Raw genomic sequence first — 22,419 nt, 5'->3', positions numbered from 1 at the left:
ATTACGACGGTCAGGGCAGTTCAGTAAGGGAACAGATTGCCAAGTGAGGTGGTGGACTCTCCCTCACTAGAGATCTCCAAGCAGAAGTTTGACAAGCACCTGTTGGAGATACTCTAGGAGGATTTCCTGCCTACAGGCATGGGGTTGGACTAGATGACCTTCTAGCACCCTTCCAAATCTGTGATCTGCTCCCCTTCTGAGAACAGGTTGGTTCCTTCTCTGCAAGTGTCTCAGTGGTGTTTGTAAAATTTCCTTTTTATTTTGGCCTCCCATGATCCGGGCTGACACCCCAAAAAGTGTTCTGGTCTGCTTTGCTGCCTTTGAATGCACTGTTCTTTTTAACCTTCAGTGTAGGCTGCCTTGCAGGTGGGTGAAGGAGGTGTACATGATTTTTTAACATCAATAAATAGCTGGCCAAAGGGCAGTAGCTGTGGCCAAACATAAGCAGGCACTTAGTGGCACAGAAGTGCTCACACTCTGCCTTTGTTCTACTGCAGAGGTGTCCAAAGTTTTTGGCAGGAGGGCCACATCATCACTCTGACACTGTGTTGGGGGCCAGGGAAAAAAAGAATTAATTTACATTTAAAATTTGAATAAATGTACATAAGTTTACATAAATGAATATATTAAAGTTGAACTTATATGAATGAATGAAGGTCTTGCAATAGCTCAAGGCCTATAAAAGTCCTTGCACAAAGATAGGCTGGCCTTTCCTTTGCTGCCTCTACTGCATCACAGACGTGAAACAACAAGCAGTGGAGGAAGCCCGCATCCCACAGCTCACGCGAAAGTTCAAATAGTCGCCCTCATGCTGAGAGCAGCTGAGAGCAGTTGCCAGTGTGGGCTCCACAAATCTCTGGAGTGCCAGAGGCTCATTGGAGACTGGGGGCTCCCTGAGGGCCACATTGAGAGGCCTCAAGGGCCGCAAGTGGCCCTAGGGCCGGGTTTTGGGCACCCCTGTTCTACTGTGTTCTGTGGGCAGTGGTCCCTTCTGCTCCATGGGGCCAAAGATCCCACAAGCCAACAGCTTCAGAGGCCTCCCTCTACAGGCCACTCAACTGTGCTGGGGAGCTCCCTCCCATGCTCCCCCACCCCGGTGATGCCTGAGGCTGCCAGGGACTCTAGCACTCTCAGAGCACCACAATGGCTACTCAGGTCACTGCAACCCACCCCCCAGCAGTGGAAAGCAGGAAGAGCTCATGGCAGCTTGAAGCCCTGCATGGACCTGTGAACACCACTCTTCTGGGGCACCCCCGGGAGGCACTCGCTCCCCTCCTCGCGACAGCTTTCCAGGGATGGCAGTCTTTGCCCGCTATGACGAGTTGAAGAGGGAAATTGACGCGCTTGTCGCTAAGCCTGAGGAGCTCAAGCAGCTGGTTCAGCTCCTGCGAGAGAACCAGGAGCTAAAGTCCATCCTCCGCAACCAGTACAAGGAGAACACCCTGCTGCCGGCACTTGATGGCCAAGGTTAACTTGAGGAGCGGGAGGCCAAGGCCCAGGCTGGCACCCCGACCCTGGGAGTCGGTTTCCGGGATGACTCCAGGCTCAGGTGGTGCAGATGTTGCTGGGTGGGGAGTCCCAGGGTCAACCCGATGGCATCTCCAGGTTGGGACAGGGAAGACCTTCCTCTACCCTGGAGTGCAGGGACCAAAACGTCCAAAGTCGGGAGGAGACCTGGGCACTGGTTCCAACAATGTCCACCTGGGATGCAAATTTGGGGACTGAGGTTGGCCTTGATAATTGACTAGCCCCCCCCCCGCCCCTGAAGTTCCATGACTGAAAACCCGTGGTCCCATTCCCCCTTCCCTGCACTGCACTGCAGATGGGCTTGGCTGGTGTGAATTTTAGCCGACGGTGAGGAGCTGGGGAACTTGGCTGTGGGATCCTTCCCCTCTGTGAGGACTCTCCAGCACAGGGGTCTGAGGAGAAGAGCTGGAAGGAAATGTTGCAGGTTCAGGAAAGGATGGAAGCGGACACCAGGAGGTTTCAAGGAAAACAAGCTTTTATTCTCAGCCGGCTGATGGTCACAGAGGAATAGCTTCCAAAGTCTGTGACCCCGATTTTCTCGGGGCTTTGAGCTGATATACAAAACAAATCTTCATTGTAAAGCATTGGTCAGATTTCTGATTGGCAGAATGCAAATGGCAAAGCCTTGGATACATTCTTGATTGGCAAACAACAATCAGTGGGGCTTTGTCCTGGCCTACACAGCCCCCTATTCAAATTCTGCTTTAGCATGCTCTTACTAAATATGGCACTTTACAAACATGTGAAATCTTTCTTACTGTAAAAATCCCCTTCTTCCCCTCCCTGTAATGGCTAAGAGCACACTGGAAAAAGTCTCTTTTCTTTTCTAACTACCTCTCTGTTGCGGTTAGCTAGCTGTTTCCTGTTTTTGAGGTACTAGCTGCAACACGACTTCTTTTTTAACACACACACACACGAAAGGGCACTCAAGGGGCATCTTTTAACATACCCTGTTGACCCAAGCAGCCAAGCATAGGGTCTGCTTTGCACCCTGCTTATGCTCACAGCTAGGCCCAAACGGGGGCCTGAATGGGTTCAAACACTTTAAGTTCTGGGGGTTCCCAGAGCAAACATAGCTTTGCAGGGCAGCTTAAGATTAGCTTTTGAAGAGGTTGATACAGACGTGGGCAGCATATGTTGGAGACTGCACTGGTGCCAGTTGGAGGGGGGGGTGCAAGACTTTCCTGCACGTACTTCTAACTTCTGCACAGGATGTGGTGACGGCACCTGAGGCTGTGGCCCCTTTGCAAGGGGACTGGAGAGACAGGGAGGGTGTCGATCGCAGGTGACAAGAGTGTCATTGATCCACGGAACTCCTTGCCACAGGATGCGGTTGTGGCACCTGAAGGCCTGAGCCCCTTTCAAAGGGGACTGTGGGGGGAATCAATCGCAGGTGACGAGAGTGTCATTGATCCGCGGAACTCCTTGCCACAGGATGCAGCTGTAGCACCTGAAGGCCTGAGCCCCTTTCAAAGGGGACTGTAGGGGGAGTCCATCGCGGGCGGCGAGAGTGTCATTGATCAGCAGAACTCCTTGCTACAGGATGCGGTGAAGGCACCTGAAGGCCTGAGCCCCTTTCAAAGGGGACTGTGGGGGGAGTTCTGGGAGCCCCCTGCCTGTGGCGCATGTGCTCTGCTATTGATCTGCAGCCCACCTATCTGGGCAGACCCCCAGTGTTTTCTGGCCCAACGCTTATTGAGCTGGGGCCAACTATTTAAAAAGCTGTATGCAGGAAGACTGCAACTGGGAAGGGGCTGTTGAGTCAAGGGATAAAATGCTCCTGAAATAAGAGGAGAAACTGTACAGGGATATGTTGGGGCAAATGCTGAAAATGAACAGAATTTTGCTTCTGTTGTCAGGAGTGTCCTGTCACCCTCATGCCCAGAAGGAAGTCAGCCTCATTATCACAGAAGGACCAACATCAAACCACTAAGGTTTTATCGTTCAAACCTGCAGAGGATTTTCTAAAAGATAGCTTGGACCAGCTGCCTGGCCCCAATCCCAAGGAACTTGCAGACCTCCTTCCAGCTTCCTTTCCTGGGCTGACTCCTGGCGGGATCGCCATCTTCGATCCAAAGCTAAGGCTGCCATCATGGAACACATTTCAGCTACTGAAGCAAAGAGTGACCAAGCGTCTAAGCCGTCTGGATCCAGGTTGGTTGGAGAGATGCCTAGAGACAAAACTGCAGACTGGAAAGGGGCAATTGGGAGATAGCTGCCCTACTTAGCTGATGGGGCAGAACCAAGCCAGAGATCACCAGAATGTAGTTCCCTGGAAATTGGGAGTAGTTTTCTTTCCCATGATGGAGAGAGGAAAGGGGTAACCAGACTGCAGGAAAGACCACCAAAGAAAAGGCCATCATTGAAACAAATGTTGTGTCTTCTGTGCTCGATCATTTCCATGAACTGGAGACATGCAAAAGGAATGCTGCTCAGAGATGCAGCTTCTGGTGCAAACTTCACCCAGAATGGGAGAAGCCTTTTGCGTATTGGCGGATGGACCATTGGACCATTCCAGTAACGTGGAGAGGGGGGATTTGCTGCATGGGTAACAGCCTATCCTCCATACCTTCCTTACCCAGGCTTCGCGCACTGGAGAGGACACTCCAACTTCGCCATATGGCGTCGGCACAACACGAGAAGCAGCAGTTTACCGCTTATAAGTCTTCACTCGATTGGTGTAGAGCTTGACGCCAGGGGCTGGTTCCGACAGTGGGAGAGATCATTGCATCTCATTGGGCAGCTACCGCCTGCATTAAGCTGGGCATTCCCCAGCCAGTAAAGTGTTGCCTCTCCACGGTCCGTTAACTTCACGGGGTGCATGGGGTTTAGGGTGAAAACTGACAAGCGGACCGTGTGTGCTTTCTGTGTGACCTTGGGCGAATCACGATCTCCCATCCTCACCTACCTCACAGGGGTGTTGTGAGGATGAAAGGAGGGAGGAACCATATACACTGCTCTGAGCTCCTGGGAGGAAGAGCAGTATAAAGATGTGATAGAAACAGTGACTTATCCAACATTACCCATGAGCTCCATGGCTGAGGAGGGTTTTGAATGTAGAACTTCCTGCTCCAAGTCTGACATTGTGACACTGTTTCACCCTGGCTGGTAAAATAGAGGCCTTTTGGCAAAATTCTACCTGGGCCTCCTGCTGATAGAACCTGTGAACTCCTGTGAAAGGTCCACCAGTCTTGTAAGTTGGAGCGGGGAGGGGGAGAGCAGGTGGGAGGGGTGGATCTAAGTGGTAAATGCACACGTTGCATCCTATCCTCAATTTTCAGCCCATCCTGCACTCCTTCTCTCCTTGGATTTTTCTCTCCTTGGCTCCACCAGTCTTGGTATGCAAGCCCTGCTCCTGAAAGGTAAAAAAAGAGGAAATGCAGAAGGACTAAATGAACCATTTGCACACTGGAAAGAACTAAAAAGTCGGATGCTGTGAGGATCTGGACGGGGAGGGAACCTTTCCCTCTCTCACAGCCAGAGAAGCAACGTTCATCCAGCAAAACAGATATTGGATGGACAAAGGGATGCTTCTTCACACAGCACATTAATAACCTGCAGCATCCGTGGCCACAAGATGTGACAATGGCCATTCACTTGGATAGCTTGGCAAGGGGCTTGGAGGACAGATCTGTCACTGGCCACTGGTCTAAATAGTCATGCACTGCCTCTGGGTTCAGCAGCAGTTTGGCTCTGAATACTGGGAGCCTGGGGGAGGAGAGCAGGGAAGAAGCTTTCCTCTATTTCCTGGTGTCTTCTCAGAGAAGGGTCCACTGTGGGAACAGGCAAGCTGCACAGAGAGGCCTTTGATCTGATCCATTCGTTTCCGGGCCCAATTCAAGGTGCTGGTTTTGACCTTTAAAGCCCTATACCGCTCTGGGCCAGGGTATCTTAAGAGATCGCCTACACCCGTACAATCCGGCTCGTCCTCTCAGGTCATCAGAGAAGGCCTTTTTACAAGTGCCGCCGCCTAAGGAGGTACGTGGGGCAGCGGTAAGAAACAGGGCCTTCTCAGTAGTGGCACCAACATTGTGGAACTCCCTTCCCCTTGACTTGAGAATGGCTCCCCCTCTTGAGACCTTTTGGTGAGGCCTGAAGACCTTGTTGTTTAACCTTGCCTTCTGACTTTATGGCCTTTTAAACATCTTTTATACATCTTTTAGTTGCTTTTTACAGGCCCGATTCCTCTAAGAACTGCTGTTTTAATGCTCTTTTATTCTGACTTTTCTGACTACTGTTTTTATGGGTTCTGCTAATTGTGTTTTTAATATGTTTTTATCTGCTTGTTAAATTATGTTTTAATCTGTTTTTAATATGTTGTAAGCCGCCCTGGGTCCCTTTAGGGAGAAGGGCGGGATAGAAATAAAGTTTATTATTATTTATTATTATTATTATTATTATTATTATTATTATTATTATTATTATTATTATTATTATTATTATTATTATCCAACAGGGTCCTCCTTACATTCTTAGGAGGCTTGACTCCTGGGCTGTGATGTCACGAAGGTATTTTGAAGTGAGCAGTGCCTCACCTCCTCCTCCCCCGTTCACATGTCATGGGTGGAACCTCTTCTACAACTTGTAATTAGCTTTATAAAAGATCAGACTGGCTGAGTGCAAGATGCAGAGTCTATGCAACCAACTGGGAAGCACACTGCAGCTGAAGAACAAACTGGGATGTTGCTGTGTGAGGTTCAGGAGGAGGTAAAGGGGAGCCGAGTGGCAGTGGCCTGAGCTGGAGGAGTCTGGCCCTGGTGACCGCGGACCCACCCTGAAGCACTTTTGCAGGCCTGCAGGTTGTTTCTCAGGAGCTGGTCAAGATGATCTTTTGGTTATGTGCTGTGGCCCTCTTTCTCTTACTACTGATCTGGAGCACGGATTCGTGGTTTCTGTTGAGAGTAGGAATTCCATACCTCTATATCTCAAAGAGGAAAGAGACCATTAAAGATATATTCAGAACCCACGTCTTCCACAGCTGTGTGCTGCCTGCGGACTTGGACTTCATGGGGCACATGAACAATGCCCGCTACCTGCGTGAGGCTGATATCGCTCGTTGCCACTTTTTTTTCAGGTACGGGATACTTGAGGAGCTCAGCAGCTTGGGAGGTTATTTGGTGATGACGGCCTCCTGCAGCCGCTTCCGCCATGAACTGAACGTTTTTGAGGGCTTTGACATCCAGACACGCCTCCTGGGCTGGGATGACCGTACCATCTATTTGGAGCAGCACTTTGTTCGACCCTCTGATGACTTTGTCGTTGCCGTGGTGCTTGCCCGGTTCAATGTGATAGGCCCAACCCCTGCGGCGCTGATGAAGCGCCTTGCTGGGATGAAGGTAAGAAACTGAATGTTTGGTGCAGTGTCGGGGAATTGCCTTGAATACTGAAATCTTCATTCTTCTCAAGTCATTTTAACAAGTTCTTTCTATGCATCCTGTCTTTATCCCCACCCCCATCGCTTACTTTTTTGGTGGATGCTTCTGGGATAGATTTGCATGCAGCCAGTCCCTACCGGCCATTAGGTCTAAATGGGGTTCCCGTACAGATGACGATTTAAAATGTGGGCCAACAAGTGGAGACCTCTGCCGTCCTGCCCTCCTCAAAAGCTTCAAGGAGGATCTGACTCTCCTCCAAGGGAAAGAGACTGCTGGGCTAGACATTCCTTTGATCTGATCCTGCACAGTGTTGTATTTCTCAGCCTCCGTTGACAGAGGGATCTAGTTCTTTTCAGACTAGTTTGCAGTTCTCCTCCCCTTCAGCCTTGTTACATTTAAATTCATTACTTGATGCCTTCAGGGCAGGGGAAATCAGATAAGTTTCAACAAGTCCTGCCTCTGCACAATGGAGGAGAGAGTGTGCTCCCCTCCTCTCCAGTGTGCTGGTGTTGCAGGATAAAATGAGCCAAGCGCTCTCCAAATTCCATGGATGCAACTTCTATCCCTTGAGAAAATGGGGGGGGGGGAGGGCCTTCAGTGCCCCTGCATCTCACATCAACATGAAGCATCATGTTGCCTCATATATCATCTCACTTGGGTCCACACTTCAAAAGGAGGTTTGGAGTTTTGTTTCCAAAACAGTATGAGCTCCCACACACCACTATGCAAGTCTCTTGGAAAGGAAAGGAGAACTTCATAAGCTGCTTGTGATATTCCACTGTGGTGGGGAGGGGAGTGTTTGAAAGTAGAAAACTCAAGGGTGCCCACAGGGTGCAGGAGCATCTGTGTGGGGTAGATGGACCTCTCAGTTAATTCAGTTGGGCAGTTCCATCAGGTAAGGAGATCCTTCCCTTGTGCCCCTCTATAGTGTGGGCAAAACTCATCAAGGTTTGCCATGACCAAAAGCAGTGCCCAATGATTTTTAACAGCTGTTTTGCAACCAAATAGGTTAGAAACTTGCTTTTGGGATGGTGGTGGGACGGCTGAATGGTCCTGATTCCATCAGTGATGCCCTATTGCCAAGGCAATCCAGGTATAGCCATGACTGCTTGCAGTAGACCTGAAATGAAATCTTGCTTCGCATGAGTCTCAGTGATGACTGGCCCAGTCATAAAGTGGGGGAGTGCTAGATTCCAGATACCTTTGACCTGCGTAGTGCTGCACACATGCTGCATCCCCCTCAAACCATCTGCTTCCTTACCATGCTCAGTGGCAAAGTTTTCCCAAACCACGAAGCATGGAAGTCAAGAACATAAGAGCCCTGCTGGATCAGACCAAAGGGGGCCCATCTAGCCCAGCTTCTTATGTCTCACAGTGGCCCACCAGATGACTCAGGGAATACACAAGGCAACAAGATACCTACATCCTCTTGCCACTCCTTTGCACCAGGCATTCTGAGGTAGCCCACTTCTGAAACAAGAAGGTTGCAAATACTCCACACAGCTTGTAATCTGTAATGAACATTTGTTATGGAAATCTATCCAATTCCCTTTCAAAGACATCTAGGCCAGGTGCCATCACCACGCCATGTGCAAGTGTAATTATACACTGGGTGAAGAAACATTTTCTTTTGCCTGTTCTAATTCTCCTGACATTCCATTTTAGTGGATGTCCCCTGGTTCTGGTGCTGTGTGAGAAGGAAAAGAAAATCACTCTATTCATCCCCTGCATAATGTTTTGACTCAATCATCCTCCCCCCCCCCCCGCACCTTTAGAAAATGACTTCAGCAGATGACTGAAGAGCCTCAAACACTGTAGCCTTTCCTCATAGGGAAGGTTCCCCAGCCCAGTAATCATTTTGGTCACTCTCTTCTGCACCTCTTCCATTTCCACTATATCCTTTTTGAGATGTGGTGACCAGACCTGGATACAACAGTTTTTCTCAAACTGTGCGTCAGGACCCACTAGGTGTGTCATGAGCCAATTTCAGGTGGGTCCCCATTCATTTCAATATTTGTTTTAATATTCTAGACTTGACGCTCCCCTAGTATGTGACTGCATTTGGGGAAATGTGACAGACCTGTACTTTTAACAAGCTACTATGTATATTAATTTAACAATGACAGTAAATGGGACTTACTCCTGGATAAGAGTGGGTAGGATTGCAGCCTAGGGATGTTAAAAATTGTCCTGCTTGATGATGTCATTTCCGGTCATGACATCACTTCCGGTGGGTCCTGACAGATTCTCACTCTAAAATGTGGGTCCCCGTGCTAAATGTGTGAGAACCACTGGGATACAATATTCCATACGTGGCCTTACCATCCATTTGTACAATGGCATAATAATATTGGCCATTTAATTCTCAATCCCCTTTTTAATAATCCCAAGCATGGAATTGGCCTTCTTCACTGCCATTGCACACTCGGTTGACAATTTCATCGAGGTGTTCACCAGCACCCCAAGTCTGGGAAAACTGCAACTGTGCATGGTAAGGAGACATTTCTTAGTGTGCTGATGCAGAGACTGTCACGAAGGGTCAGGGGAGGCATCAGGCTGCATACCAAGTTGCACCATTCCTGGTGTCAGAGTTAACATCTGATACACGGATCACAGATGAGATTTTTCTGTCTTCATCTCTGTTACGTTTTCTTGCAGGTGGAGTCCCCTGAGATGCCTGAAGAGGTCCACCACTGGATGAAATACAACCAAATCAGCAGCCAGAAGATGAGAACAGAAGGTGATTTCCAGAACAATGGCAAAGTCCGCTAACTCCCTGAATCCGATTTCCTGCTTCATTTATGGTGGACCAGACCTGCACTTATGTTCTTATGTTTTTATGCTAAGAATTACAGAACTGCTTCTTCACTTCAGTTGCAGGAAAGCGATACTGCATAACACTCTTGACCAGGGGTATCAAACATAAGGCACAAGGGCCAAGCGCAGCCCTTAGAATCTCTTTATCCAGGCTTCATGATAATTGGACTCTCCAATTATCACCATCAGCTGCTCTCAACTGATTTCTGTAGGACTGGAGGAAAAGTCTGTCACGGGTTACAAGCCGTGATGTGTGCAACCTCCTGATTTTAGAAGTGGGCTACCTCAGAATGCCAGATGTGAGGGAGGGCACCAGGATGCAGGTCTCTTGTTGTCTTGTGTGCTTCCGGAGGCATTTGGTGGACTACTGTGAGATACAGGAAGCTGGACTAGATGGGCCTATGGCCTGATCCAGCAGGGCTGTTATTATTATTATCTTGCATATCACAGCTGCTTGTTCTTTAGCTGGACTTGGTATTAATTACTAGTTAATTACTAGTTAACTAGTCAGGCCCCATCCAGGGTCCTAGGACGTCATAATATATTTACGAATAATGTGTGCTGAACCAAGCAGGGTAACTTTTTGAATTTGACTGATAGTAATTTTGTCAACATTCAGATGTTTTAAATGCAGTTCAAGCATTTTTGGAACTGCAGCCAGTGTACTAATCACCACTGGGGTAATCACTGCTAGTCTGAGCTATAATCTTTGGATTTCAGTTTTAAAATCTTGATATTTACTAATTTTTTCATGTTCTTTTCTGTCAATTCTACTATCGCCAGGTATTGCAATATCGATGATAGTCACTTTATTTTTTCTATTACTGTGAGGTCTGGTGTATTGCGCGTCAAAACCTTTTCCATTTGTATTTGGAAATCCCACAAGATCTTCACTCTGTCATTTTCTGTTACTTTTTCTGATTTCTGCTCCCACCAATTCTTGACTATTTTGAAGTAATTTCCACATAAATTATAATGGATCATTTGAGCCACTGTATTATGACTGTATTTATAATCAGTCTTGAGATCTTCTTGCAGGAACTATGTATATAATCAATTGTGTCTTCAGATTCATTGCACAACCTGCATTTTGCATCATTTGATGATTTCTCAATTCTGGCCTTTATTGCATTTGTTTGAATAGCCTACTCTTGGGCTGCTACTATTAATGATTCTGTTTCTTTCTTTAAGGTTCCAGATGTTAACCATAGCCAGGTTTTATATTATTATTAACAACAGGATTTATATACTGCTTTTCAACGAAAAATTCACAAAGTGGTTTACAGAAAAATCAAACAACTAATGTCTCCCTGTCCCAAAAGGGCTCACAATCTAAAAAGATGCAAAAGAACACCAGCAAACAGCCACTAGAAAAGACAGTGCTGGGTGAGGAGGGCCAGTTACTCTCCCCCTGCTAAATAAAAGAGGAGTACCCACCTGAAAAAGTGCTTCTTGCCCAGTTAGCAGGGTTCTTACTGTTCTTATTGAGAGCTCAGATACTGAGTTCTGAAGTGATGCCTCGGCTGAAGCAGTGGTACCGAAAGTATGGCCCTTGTGATAACGGAAGACTTAGTTAAGCACTTTAGAAGAGAAACCTGCTTATGTTCTTGAGTTGGGATTGATGCAGATCCAGGAAGTTGGGGAAACCAAAATATAACCACAGCAAGAGCCTTACAGTGTTGGGAAGACCACCTACAGTCAAGAATCACTGACTGACAAGACCACCTACAGACAAGAATCTGCAGTGGTTGATCTCCTGAATTTTTTTACTCCCGCACCGTTACACTTATAGTGCATGTTGCCATTTTAGATTTGGCAAGTGTTAATAGTCAAATGAACACCTGCACGTCTGTTAGCCCGAAAAAGGCATACGGCATGGTTTGAATCTTACTGAGAGTGTACTGGGGAGGGTTTAAAGTTTTCAAAATTTGGAGACATTTGCGTGGGAATTCCATTTATCGCATCCATTTGCTGCAAACATACATGGGCCCGGTGGCGTAGCTGGAGGGCGGGTGGAACACCCAGTCTGGCACAGAGCCTCAGCACAGCGTGCAAGCGGCCCCTCCCTTTGGAGCCATTCCTGGCAGGGGGAGCAAAATGGAGCCGTATGGCCGCCACACTGAGGCTCCCTGCCGGATTGGATGCTCCGCCCCCTCTCCAGCTACGCCCAGAGTTCTCTAATGTTACCTGGTACTATCATTTCTTGGAAAAGGCCGCCAGCTGTGCATGTGGGTGGAAGACAAATTGTTGGGTTCCCCCCCCCCATTGTGACTTTCTGCATAGCTATTGGTGGTGGGAGGGGGCAAGCTTTTGGTGCCATGTGTAAAGCCAGCGCATGGGCTTCCCCAGGCCTCTTTGTTCCTCGGCAGCAGCAAGTAGTACACTTGGTGGCTACTTGGCAGCCCTGACTTTTGAGGCCAAGGCGCGTGGGCCACCTGACTTCACTGGGGACTTTCACATTCAGAGGATGTTAACAGGGTGGTTTACCTTTTATGGAAACCTGTAACCTGAAACACACCTAACTGGTGTCTCTGAAGTTATCTACAGCCTATTAAGAGTTTGCCCTATCTATGATGTGGATTTTCAGCTAATAGGAAGTCTAGATTTCAGACAAAGAGCCGAGAATCGTATTAAAAGTGTCCCACGCATCTGAAAAGGGCCTTTCTGGATTTGAGCTAAGTCTCCCAGAGGCCACAGACATGTCTTGCTAAAACAATAAACAGCCTTCATAGCCTTCCACCTCTCAGTGTCTTGCTTATTTGCTCTCAGCGGCACTGGACAGACCCACCCCTGTCTACCAACTGGTGCTGCCCGTCGGGGCAGGGCACAGGTGCCATCACCACATACTGTGGCAAGGAGTTCCACAGACCAACCACATGCTGAGTAAAGAAATATTTTCTTTTGTCTGTCCTAACCCTCCCAACACTCAATTTTAGTGGATGTCCCTTGGTTCTGCTGTTATGTGAGAGTGTAAAGAGCATCTCCCTATCCACTCTGTCCATCCCCTGCATAATTTTGTATGTCTCAATCATGTTCCCCCTCAGGAGTCTCTTTTCTAGGCTGAAGAAGCCCAAACGCCGTAGCCTTTCCTCATTAGGAAGGTTCCCCAGCTTCATATAAATATCCATATAAAGTGCCAGAGGAAAGTTGAGACTTCCTTTGGTTCTGCCCTCAGTGTTGGGTGGACTTGTATTCTATCCTGGTGGAGAGAAGGGACATTGCATCAGACTGTGTTGTGGTCACATGCGATTTTGGGCCAATCAGAAGAGCAGAGTCATTCCCAAAAGCAAGCCTTCTGCTCCATTGACCCCCTTCAATAGCAACTGGGCACCTATCAACTCATAGGCATTGATTTGTCTGATTCATCTCTTCTACACTGTAGTATTAGAAGGACTTTGATGCTCTGAGCTGTTCTTTGGGCACAGGACGTGGAGGTTGGGTGTACCAGCACTGACGTTTGCAGTTGGAGAGAGCCCACAGTTACCTACTATCCAAACAGGTCTTTTGTTCAGTGTATTACAAACCATGAACTTCCACCTGTATAAAATGCTATTGCAAAATGCAGTCCTGTCCACCTGAATATATGAACCAATAGAGGGCGTTTCCATCTTTATCTGCAGCCCCTGGACAATGATAGGGTAGATGCACTCCTCATCCTGAGTTCCAGCCCAAGATCATTGACAAAAATGACCAGGTTGCACGGGCCAAGAGGTCTACTTCCGTGTCCGGTGTCACCCCACAAGGCATTCTAGGGTGCCCTTGATGGCTTTAATTCTAAGCCACGATTATCCTGTATATATACAGAGGGAAGCAATTAGTGAGAAGAGGTGAATCCCAGCAACTGTTCCCAGGGCACATTTCACATGCTGCCACTGCTTCCCTTCATCTCCTAGTACTGGTGGAGAAAGCACTAATTATGCCACAATAGCTGCACTGCTATAAAACATACTCCAATTATGAATATGTGGAAAGCAGTGGAAGCCAGTGAATTGAAACAGATAAGTTAGAAGAGTAACACTTAGAAAGGCAAAGAGGAAATTAAAGAGGAGGCAGGGCTAGTTTTTCAGCCTAGGAGTCTAGGAATTAGAGGGCAGGTCCTCTCCTGGATTGAGACCTGGTTGAAGACCAGGAAACAGAGAGTGGGTGTCAATGGAGAGAAGTGAAAAGCGGTGTGCCCCAAGGATCTGTCCTGGGACCGGTGCTTTTCAACCTCTTCATAAATGACCTGGAGACAGGGGTGAGCAGTGAGGTGGCTAAGTTTGCAGACGACACCAAATGTTTCCGAGTAGTGAAGACCATAAGTGATTGTGAGGAGCTCCAGAAGGATCTCTCCAGACTGGCAGAATGGGCAGCAAAATGGCAGATGCGCTTCAATGTCAGTAAGTGTAAAGTCATGCACATTGGGGCAAAAAATCAAAACTTCACATATAGGCTGATGGGTTCTGAGCTGTCTGTGACAGATCAGGAGAGAGATCTTGGGGTGGTGGTGGACAGGTCGATGAAAGTGTCGACCCAATGTGCGGCGGCAGTGAAGAAGGCCAATTCTACGCTTGGGATCATTAGGAAGGGTATTGAGAACAAAACGGCTAATATTATAATGCCGTTGTACAAATCGATGGTAAGGCCACACCTGGAGTATTGTGTCCAGTTCTGGTCGCCGCATCTCAAAAAAGACATAGTGGAAATGGAAAAGGTGCAAAAGAGAGCGACTAAGATGATTACGGGGCTGGGGCACCTTCCTTATGAGGAAAGGCTACGGTGTTTGGGTCTCTTCAGCCTAGAAAAGAGACGCCTGAGGAGGGACATGATTGAGACATACAAAATTATGCAGGGGATGGACAGAGTGGATAGAGAGATGCTCTTTACACTCTCACATAACACCAGAACCAGGGTACATTCACTAAAATTGAGTGTTGGGAGAGTCAGAACAGACAAAAGAAAATATTTCTTTACTCAGCGTGTGGTTGGTCTGTGGAACTCTTTGCCACAGGATGTGGTGATGATGACTGGCCTGGACGCCTTTAAAAGGGGATTGGACAAGTTTCTGGAGGAAAAATCCATTACGGGTTACAAGCCATGATGTGTATGCGCAACCTCCTGATTTTAGAAATGGGCTATGTCAGAAGGCCAGATCAAGGGAGGGCACCAGGATGAGGTCTCTTGTTATCTGGTGTGCTCCCCGGGGCATTTGGTGGGCCGCTGTGAGATACAGGAAGCTGGACTAGATGGGCCTATGGCCTGATCCAGTGGGGCTGTTCTTGTGTTCTTAAGAACATAAGAACATAAGAATGCTACCATGGCATGTGACTGCATTTGGGGAAAAGTTACAGATCTGTACTTTAAACAGGCTACTATGTATATGCTTTTAACAATGATAGTAAATAGGACTTACTCCTGGGTAAGTATGAGTAGGATTGCAGCCTAGGATTGTTAAAAATTGTCCTGCTTGTTGATGCCACTTCCAGTCATGACATCACGTCCAGTGTGTCCTGACAGATTCTCATTCTAAAAAAGTGGGCCACAGTGCTAAAAGTCTGAGAACCACTGCTCTAGGGTGTGGCCTCGTTTCAAATCCTGGGTGCAGTTGAGGCCATTTCTAAATGGATGCCTCACCTGAGTGGCAGCAACTGGTACCCTGCACATACCTGATCTCGGAAGCTAAGCAGGGTCAGGCCTGGTTAGTACTTGGATGGGAGACCGCCTGGGAATACTGGGTGCTGTAGGCTTATACCATAGTCTTTCAAGATTGAAGGTTGCCAACCATCAAGAAACATGATTAGCAGGTCCACATGGGCAAGTCCTTGTGGAGAGCTGGTGAGGTGCTACCAGGGCTAGGAGAGGGGGGGTAAAGGGGGTAATTTGTACCCGGGCCCAGGGTCATAAAGGGAGCCCATGAGCCAACGGAGGGGGCCCAGAAATTTCCTGGGATCTTACATTTCTACTCAGACTCGCTGCGCACATGGGATGCTGGGGACACTTCCACAAGTGTGCAGCTGCACCTACTACAGCTTCTGGCAAGCCATATATGCTGGCCTGAGGAATGCACACATAACACTCCTTAACACATGACAAATCTGGGAGGAAACTGAACTGCGACAGTAGTTCTTTGGTTTGTGGATCTGCTTACCATGAAGGAGTGTATAGGGGCTCAGGAAAACAGCTGCAAGGCTACAGCTGCTGCAGAAAATAACAACAAAGATTAGTACACACAGGACAACTTTTCAATCTAGTGCGAGCCTAAATATGATGATGCTAATTTTCTGCATGATGTTCTATATTTAAAATTTTTTAGAGAGATTTAGGTGTGCGTTTGGTTTTCCGTATTACTGTATCTAGCTGCCCATGCCATGTGGGTGGGTAGACCTGGGCTCCAAAGACTTTCCCAGCTGTTTCCACTCTCTTCACCACCCTGCTTTGCCCCACCTTGCCTGCATTCTACTCACCCATCACCACCCTTCCCCGCTCTGTTTCACCCCTCCCCCTTTGCAAAGGGACCCAAAAGAAAAGTTCTGGTCGCCGCATCTCAAAAAAGACATAGTGGAAATGGAAAAGGTGCAAAAGAGAGCGACTAAGATGATTACGGGGCTGGGGCACCTTCCTTACGAGGAAAGGCTACGGCGTTTGGGCCTCTTCAGCCTAGAAAAGAGACGCTTGAGGGGGGACATGATTGAGACATACAAAATTATGCAGGGGATGGACAGAGTGGATAGGGAGATGCTCTTTACACTCTCACATAATACCAGAACCAGGGGACATCCACTAAAATTGAGTGTTGGGCGGGTTAGGATAGACAAAAGAAAATATTTCTTTACTCAGCGCGTGGTCGGTCTGTGGAACTCCTTGCCACAGGATGTGGTGCTGGCGTCTAGCCTAGACGCCTTTAAAAGGGGATTGGACGAGTTCCTGGAGGAAAAATCCATTATGGGTACAAGCCATGATGTGTATGCGCAACCTCCTGATTTTAGGAATGGGTTAAGTCAGAATGCCAGATGCAAGAGAGGGCACCAGGATGAGGTCTCTTGTTATCTGGTGTGCTCCCTGGGGCATTTGGTGGGCCGCTGTGAGATACAGGAAGCTGGACTAGATGGGCCTATGGCCTGATCCAGTGGGGCTGTTCTTATGTTCTTATGTTCTTAAATTTTGTACCCCCTGATAAAATTCCTCTCAGAGGCCCTGGGTGCTGCACCTGTGTCTGGGATGTTCCACTTCAGACTAAGAAGACTAGGCTAGAATTCCTTTCTCTGGCACCATGGAAACAGAAAGTGAAGCACTCTTGGTTGAAGTGCCTAGAACCATGCGCAGTCTTTATGATTTCTTGATGTCTTCATAATGTCTAAGACTCCCTGCTCCAAGACCGATACTGTAACACTGTGCCACTTTCAGCCCAATTCTTTCTGGGCCTTTCGCTGCCAGAACCCACAGAACTCCAAGAGGCTCCACCAGTCTTGGTAAGTTGGGGGTGGGGCCAGGAGGGCATTCCAGGGGAGGGACTGGGGAGCAGGTGGGAGCAGTGGATCTCAGTGATACATGCTCACATCACATCGGACCCCCCATTTTTCATCCTGTCCTGCCCTCTTTCTCTCCTTGGACTTACTCCAGCTACATATCTGGCATGGATCCAAAGAGACCCATAGGTGGCCAGGAAACCTACCTTCTTCAGAAGAAGAAGGGATTCTTCTTCACACAGTGCATTAATAACCTACAGAGTCCGTTGCCACATCTGACTCTGACTACTCACTTGGATGACTGGAAAGGGGCTTGGAGGACAGGTTTGTCCCTGGCCTCTGGTCTGGAGAGTTATATGCACTGCCTCCAGGTTCAGCTGCAGTTTGCCTCTGAATACTGGGTGCAGGTGGGAGGGAGAAGCTTCCCTGGTGGCTCCCCAAAGGTGGGCCACTGCGAAATGTGACACTGTACTGGCCAGCCTTTGATCTGATCTGGCAGGGTTCTTGTCTTATGAGGATTTTCTCATGTGCTGAGGTGTGATGAAGGTCTTTGTAAGGAAGAGGCCTCGCCCGCATATCTCAGGGGAGGGAACTTTTCCACAACTTGTAATTAGCATTATAAAATATTGGACTGGCTGAATTAAAGATGCAGTGCTTAGGCAGCCAACCAGGAAGCATCACTTCAGCTGAAGAAGAAGCTGAGACATTGTGTGAGCTTCAGAAGGAGGTGGTTTGACTGGGTAACAGGGAGCAGAGTGATGCTGGCCTGAATCAGTGGAGTCTGGCCCTGGTGACAGTGAAGCTACCCTGAAGCACCTTTGCAGATGCGCAGGTTGTTCCTCTGGAGCTTGTCAAGATGATTGTCTGGTTCTGTGTGGTGGCCTTCATTGTCTTATTCATGATTTGGAACTTGGATTCGTGGTTTCTGATGAGACTAGGACTTCCATACCTCTATTTTTCACAAAGGAAACTGGCCGTGAAAGACATATTCAGAACTCACGTCTTCCGCAGCCTTGTGCTGCCGATGGACTTGGACTTCCTGGGGCACATGAACAATGCCCGCTACCTGCGCGAGGCCGAATTTGCCCGTTGTCACTTTTTTGCCCCGTACAAAATCCTCGATGTGCTCAATGCCTTGGGAGGCTATATGGTGATGACGGCCTCCTGCTGCCGGTACCGCCGTGCGCTGAATGTCTTTGAGCGCTTTGACATCCACACGCGCATCCTGGGCTGGGACGACAGTGCTGTCTACGTGGAGCAGCTCTTTGTTCGACCTTCGAACGGCTTCATCGTTGCCGTAGTGCGTGCTCAGTTCCGCGTGACCGGGACAACCCCTGCAGCGCTGATGGAGCACCTTGCTGGGAAGAAGGTAAGGAGCCAGGCATGGAGCGTTGATGCAGCGTCTGGGTAACTGGCTGGCATCATTCTTGACTCAAGTCTCTTTTAACCAGTTCTTTCTATGCATCCTTTCTTTCCAGTAAAAAGGACCATTGCCTCCTGGACAACTATTTTCAGAACAAATCGGTCCTGGCATTGGTCATTTGCACCCATTCTTTTTGTGTTCCAGACATTTGCGTCCCAATCTATGTGTATTTATATTAGATGTACTTTTTATTTTTGCGATGCAAAGTTAGGGTTAAGGTTAGGGCTGGGATAGGAGGCTTAGGATATATAACCTGAGGTTTGTTGCCCAGTTATAGTTTGTTTGTTGCCCAGTTATAGTGGTACACAAATGACCAAGAGGCAAAAAAAAAAAAAAAAAAAAGCAGCAGGCAAAAGCAGTGCAGGGATGCCACTGGCCAGGATGCCTTTGACGAGGACACAATCATCCAGAATGTGAATACCCTAGTATAGTGTTTTACAAACTGTGGGTCAGGACCCACCACTGGGTCGCAGTCTCATTGTTGGTGGGTCATGAAACTGAAACTGACATCTGAAAATCTCTTGAGCCCTATGGAAAGTGAAACTGAGCCGCACCTGCCTGTTTACTTATGAGTAGGCAAACAGGCCTGGGCTCTTATGGCAGGCCAGGCAAAGGGGAATGCAAGGTCACCCAAACTGGGCCTGATCCCATGTATGTGGAGCTCAACAATCACTCCAGGCTGGGAAAGACCCTCTTTAAAACCCTGGAGAGACTCTGCTGGTCAGTGTGGTGAAATTACGGAGCTCTTTCTAGAAACAGGCTATGTCAGAATGCCAGATGCAAGAGAGGGCACCAGGATGCAGGTCTCTTGTTATCTGGTGTGCTCCCTGGGGCATTTGGTGGGCCGCTGTGAGATACAGGAAGCTGGACTAGATGGGCCTGTGGCCTGATCCAGTGGGGCTGTTCTTATGTTCTTAACTACAATTCCCAGGAAGCCTTGCAGGTCTCTTGTTATCTGGTGTGCTCCCTGGGGCATTTGGTGGGCCGCTGTGAGATACAGGAAGCTGGACTAGATGGGCCTATGGCCTGATCCAGTGGGGCTGTTCTTATGTTCTTAACTACAATTCCCAGGAGGCCTTGCAGGTCTCTTGTTATCTGGTGTGCTCCCTGGGGCATTTGGTGGGCCGCTGTGAGATACAGGAAGCTGGACTAGATGGGCCTATGGCCTGATCCAGTGGGGCTGTTCTTATGTTCTTAACTACAATTCCCAGGAGGCCTTGCAGGTCCCTTGTTATCTGGTGTGCTCCCTGGGGCATTTGGTGGGCCACTGTGAGATACAGGAAGCTGGACTAGATGGGCCTATGGCCTGATCCAATGGGGCTGTTCTTATATTCTTATCAACCTCCTGATTCTAGCTGGATGGACCAGTGATTTGGCTCTGTAGAAGGAATAATTGTGTATAAATGAGTTATATGAGATTAGCAGCCCAAGCCTAACTAACTTTCCAGCACTGATGCAACTATACTAATGCAGTGATGCTTCGTGTGGACCCGGGTGGGGGGTCATGGAGGCCTCCTCAAGGTAAGGAAACATTTTTTCTCTTATATTTGAGTTTCGTTGCAGCTGTATTGGTGCTGGAAAGTTGGCTAGGATTGGGCTTCAGGGCTACAATCCTATGCACATATTCCTGTGAGTAAGTTCGTTGAACACAGTGGAAATTAATTCTGAGTATGCATGCATTAGGACTGCACTGAAGGTGTGTTGCTGCTCATACACACACACACACCATGGTATGGCAAGTGTCTTTGGAAGCAGAAAAGATCTTCATAGACAATTTGTGATATTACATTCGGGAGGGGGGAGTCAGCTGTGGAAAATGATTTTAAAAGCGCACAGGGTGCCCATTTGGTGCAGGAGAACCTGTTTGGGGTAATTGGACTGCAACTCCCTACTTGTTTCTTACCTACCATCCAGAAACTGGACGTCCATTTGAAATTGGAAATCTTATTCACGCATCTGACTTTTAACTGGTTATATTTAACACACAATAAGAGCATAAGCATGCAGTGTTCTTGCTGCGCAGGAGTCTCAGCTTTGTCACGTGGTTGGGGAGTGGCAGATTCCAGGTATCCTTCATCCCAAGTTAGCCACCACAGACACAAGTTGCATTTATCCCCTTCAAACCATCTGCTTCCTTGCCATGCTCCGTTGCAAAGTTTTCCCAAACCAAGAAGCACAGAAGTTGCTGTTTTATTTAAAGAGACCATGCAAGAAAGGGAGCCCTTTGGTGTGTAGTCCCTCTAAAGGCCCTGATTCCTGATTTGGGAAAACTGTGCAAAAGAGCACATTAAAGAAATATTTCTTAGTGTGCTGCTGAAGAGGCTTTCACAAAGGGTCAGGGGAGGTATCAAGTTCTGTACCCCAGTGCTTCTCAAACTGGGGGGTCACAACGCCCCAGCCTGAGAGTCCTGGGCTCTGTCCCCTTAAGGGGCGGGGGTGGGGGGAAGGCAGAAAAGTGATCCCCTGGATCGCACCTCTGATCAGGGCACAGGGGTGCACTTCCACTCACCCCCCCCCCCCGCCTGCAGCAGCCTCCCAAGGTTCGGAGGAGCCGGTGATAGCCTCGGCAAGGTTCTCCACGCAGTGCAGACCCTTGCAGAATGCAGTCGCGACCACTTCCAGTTTTGCAATCGAGAAACAGGAAGCGGTTGCGATTGTGTTTTGCAGAGGTCTGCGCTGTGAGCCTTGCTGAGGCTGGCAGTGGGCTCCTCCAACCCCTGGGAGGCTGCTGCAGGCAGGGGTGAGCGGAAGTGCGACCCTGTGCCCCTCCACAGCAGCGAGATGCTAGGCATTGTGTTGCTGCTTTCCCCTGCCCCCGCTGCCTTCCTCCCACCCGTGCAAAGACTTACAGGCTCTCAAACTCTACCAGAGAGTTTGAGAACCACTGGCGTACCCAGTTATGCCATCCCTGTTAACATCTGATACACCAATCACAGATGAGATTTTCCTGTCTTCATCTCTGTTACGTTTTCTTGCAGGTGGAGTCCCCTGAGATACCTGAGGAGGTCCGGCACTGGATGAAATACAATGAAATCAGCAGCCAGAAGATGAGAACAGAAGGTGATTTCCAGAACAATGGCAAAGTCCACTAACTCCAAGTTCCTGAATCTGATTTCCTGCTTCATCCATGGGGGACCAGACCTGCACTTCAGTAGAATTTTGAGAGCTGAGAGCAGCGTCTTCCCTCCAATTGCAGGACAGTCACTGATGACCCTACACAACACTCTTGACCAAGGGTATCAAACATAAGGCCCAAGGCCGCATGTGACTCTCAGATGCTCTTTATCCTGCCCACATGATAATTGGGCTCTCCCAGTACCACCATCACCTCTTCAGGTGCTGATTTGTGAAGTGACATGATACTTAATAATTAATAAAAAATATTCACTGACGATAAATATTATTACTGAGAGTGATAATAATCTCACTGACTCTCACAATGTGTGAGACAGACTCAAGGTGGTTCACATAGGCAGGCTATACTAAACCCATTTGGTTACAAATGAGTTTTGACAATAATTGTTCCACAAGCAGCTCATAGAACCCTTCATTCCGGAAGGATCCCTGCAAGGTGATCCTGCAGAAGCAGGAACATCTGAACAGAAGCAGCGTGCTGGAAGCGCTGCTAGGAAGTGCCCAATTATCATGCGGTGCCACATCTGCCCAGGGTCACTTTTCAGAGCACATCTCAGCTGCTCAGCTCTGAAGCAGAAAGGGTGCTGCTGAAAGGGCAGCCCACGTGATCATTGGACCCTCTTGTACCTTGGAAATATGGTTTGCACAGTTTCTCTTCTGTAGTTTACGGGTCAAATATTCCTATTTGCCATCATGT

At 48.3% G+C, this 22,419-nt stretch overlaps 2 protein-coding genes across 2 annotated transcripts; both read left to right on the top strand.

Annotated features, from left to right (window-relative positions):
- Window positions 1-1,295: 1,295 nt before the first annotated feature.
- LOC136647562 (protein THEM6-like) lies at window positions 1,296-9,674 on the top strand. Its single transcript, XM_066623178.1, has 3 exons — window positions 1,296-1,467; window positions 6,319-6,863; window positions 9,561-9,674. Exons 1-3 carry the CDS (start codon window positions 1,296-1,298, stop codon window positions 9,672-9,674), a joined length of 831 nt encoding a protein of 276 aa, XP_066479275.1.
- An 8,346-nt stretch (window positions 9,675-18,020) lies between these two features.
- LOC136647560 (protein THEM6-like) lies at window positions 18,021-21,679 on the top strand. The gene is made up of 2 exons (XM_066623171.1): window positions 18,021-18,533; window positions 21,566-21,679. The coding sequence occupies exons 1-2, from the start codon at window positions 18,021-18,023 to the stop codon at window positions 21,677-21,679; spliced, it is 627 nt and encodes a 208-aa protein (XP_066479268.1).
- The last annotated feature ends 740 nt before the right edge of the window (window positions 21,680-22,419 follow it).

This window comes from Tiliqua scincoides, chromosome 4 (genome assembly GCF_035046505.1).
Source record: "Tiliqua scincoides isolate rTilSci1 chromosome 4, rTilSci1.hap2, whole genome shotgun sequence".
NCBI lineage: Eukaryota > Metazoa > Chordata > Lepidosauria > Squamata > Scincidae > Tiliqua > Tiliqua scincoides.
This window is presented reverse-complemented; position numbering and strand designations above follow the sequence as displayed.

Excerpts from the sequence above, each read along its gene's own strand:
- LOC136647560 (XM_066623171.1), top strand. The coding sequence starts at position 18,021 with ATGATTGTCTGGTTCTGTGTGGTGGCCTTCATTGTCTTATTCATGATT. Across the intron at positions 18,534-21,565 it reads AGCACCTTGCTGGGAAGAAG|GTGGAGTCCCCTGAGATACC; the intron begins GTAAGGAGCCAG and ends GTTTTCTTGCAG.
- LOC136647562 (XM_066623178.1), top strand. The coding sequence starts at position 1,296 with ATGGCAGTCTTTGCCCGCTATGACGAGTTGAAGAGGGAAATTGACGCG. Across the intron at positions 1,468-6,318 it reads GCCGGCACTTGATGGCCAAG|GCCTGCAGGTTGTTTCTCAG; the intron begins GTTAACTTGAGG and ends GCACTTTTGCAG. Across the intron at positions 6,864-9,560 it reads AGCGCCTTGCTGGGATGAAG|GTGGAGTCCCCTGAGATGCC; the intron begins GTAAGAAACTGA and ends GTTTTCTTGCAG.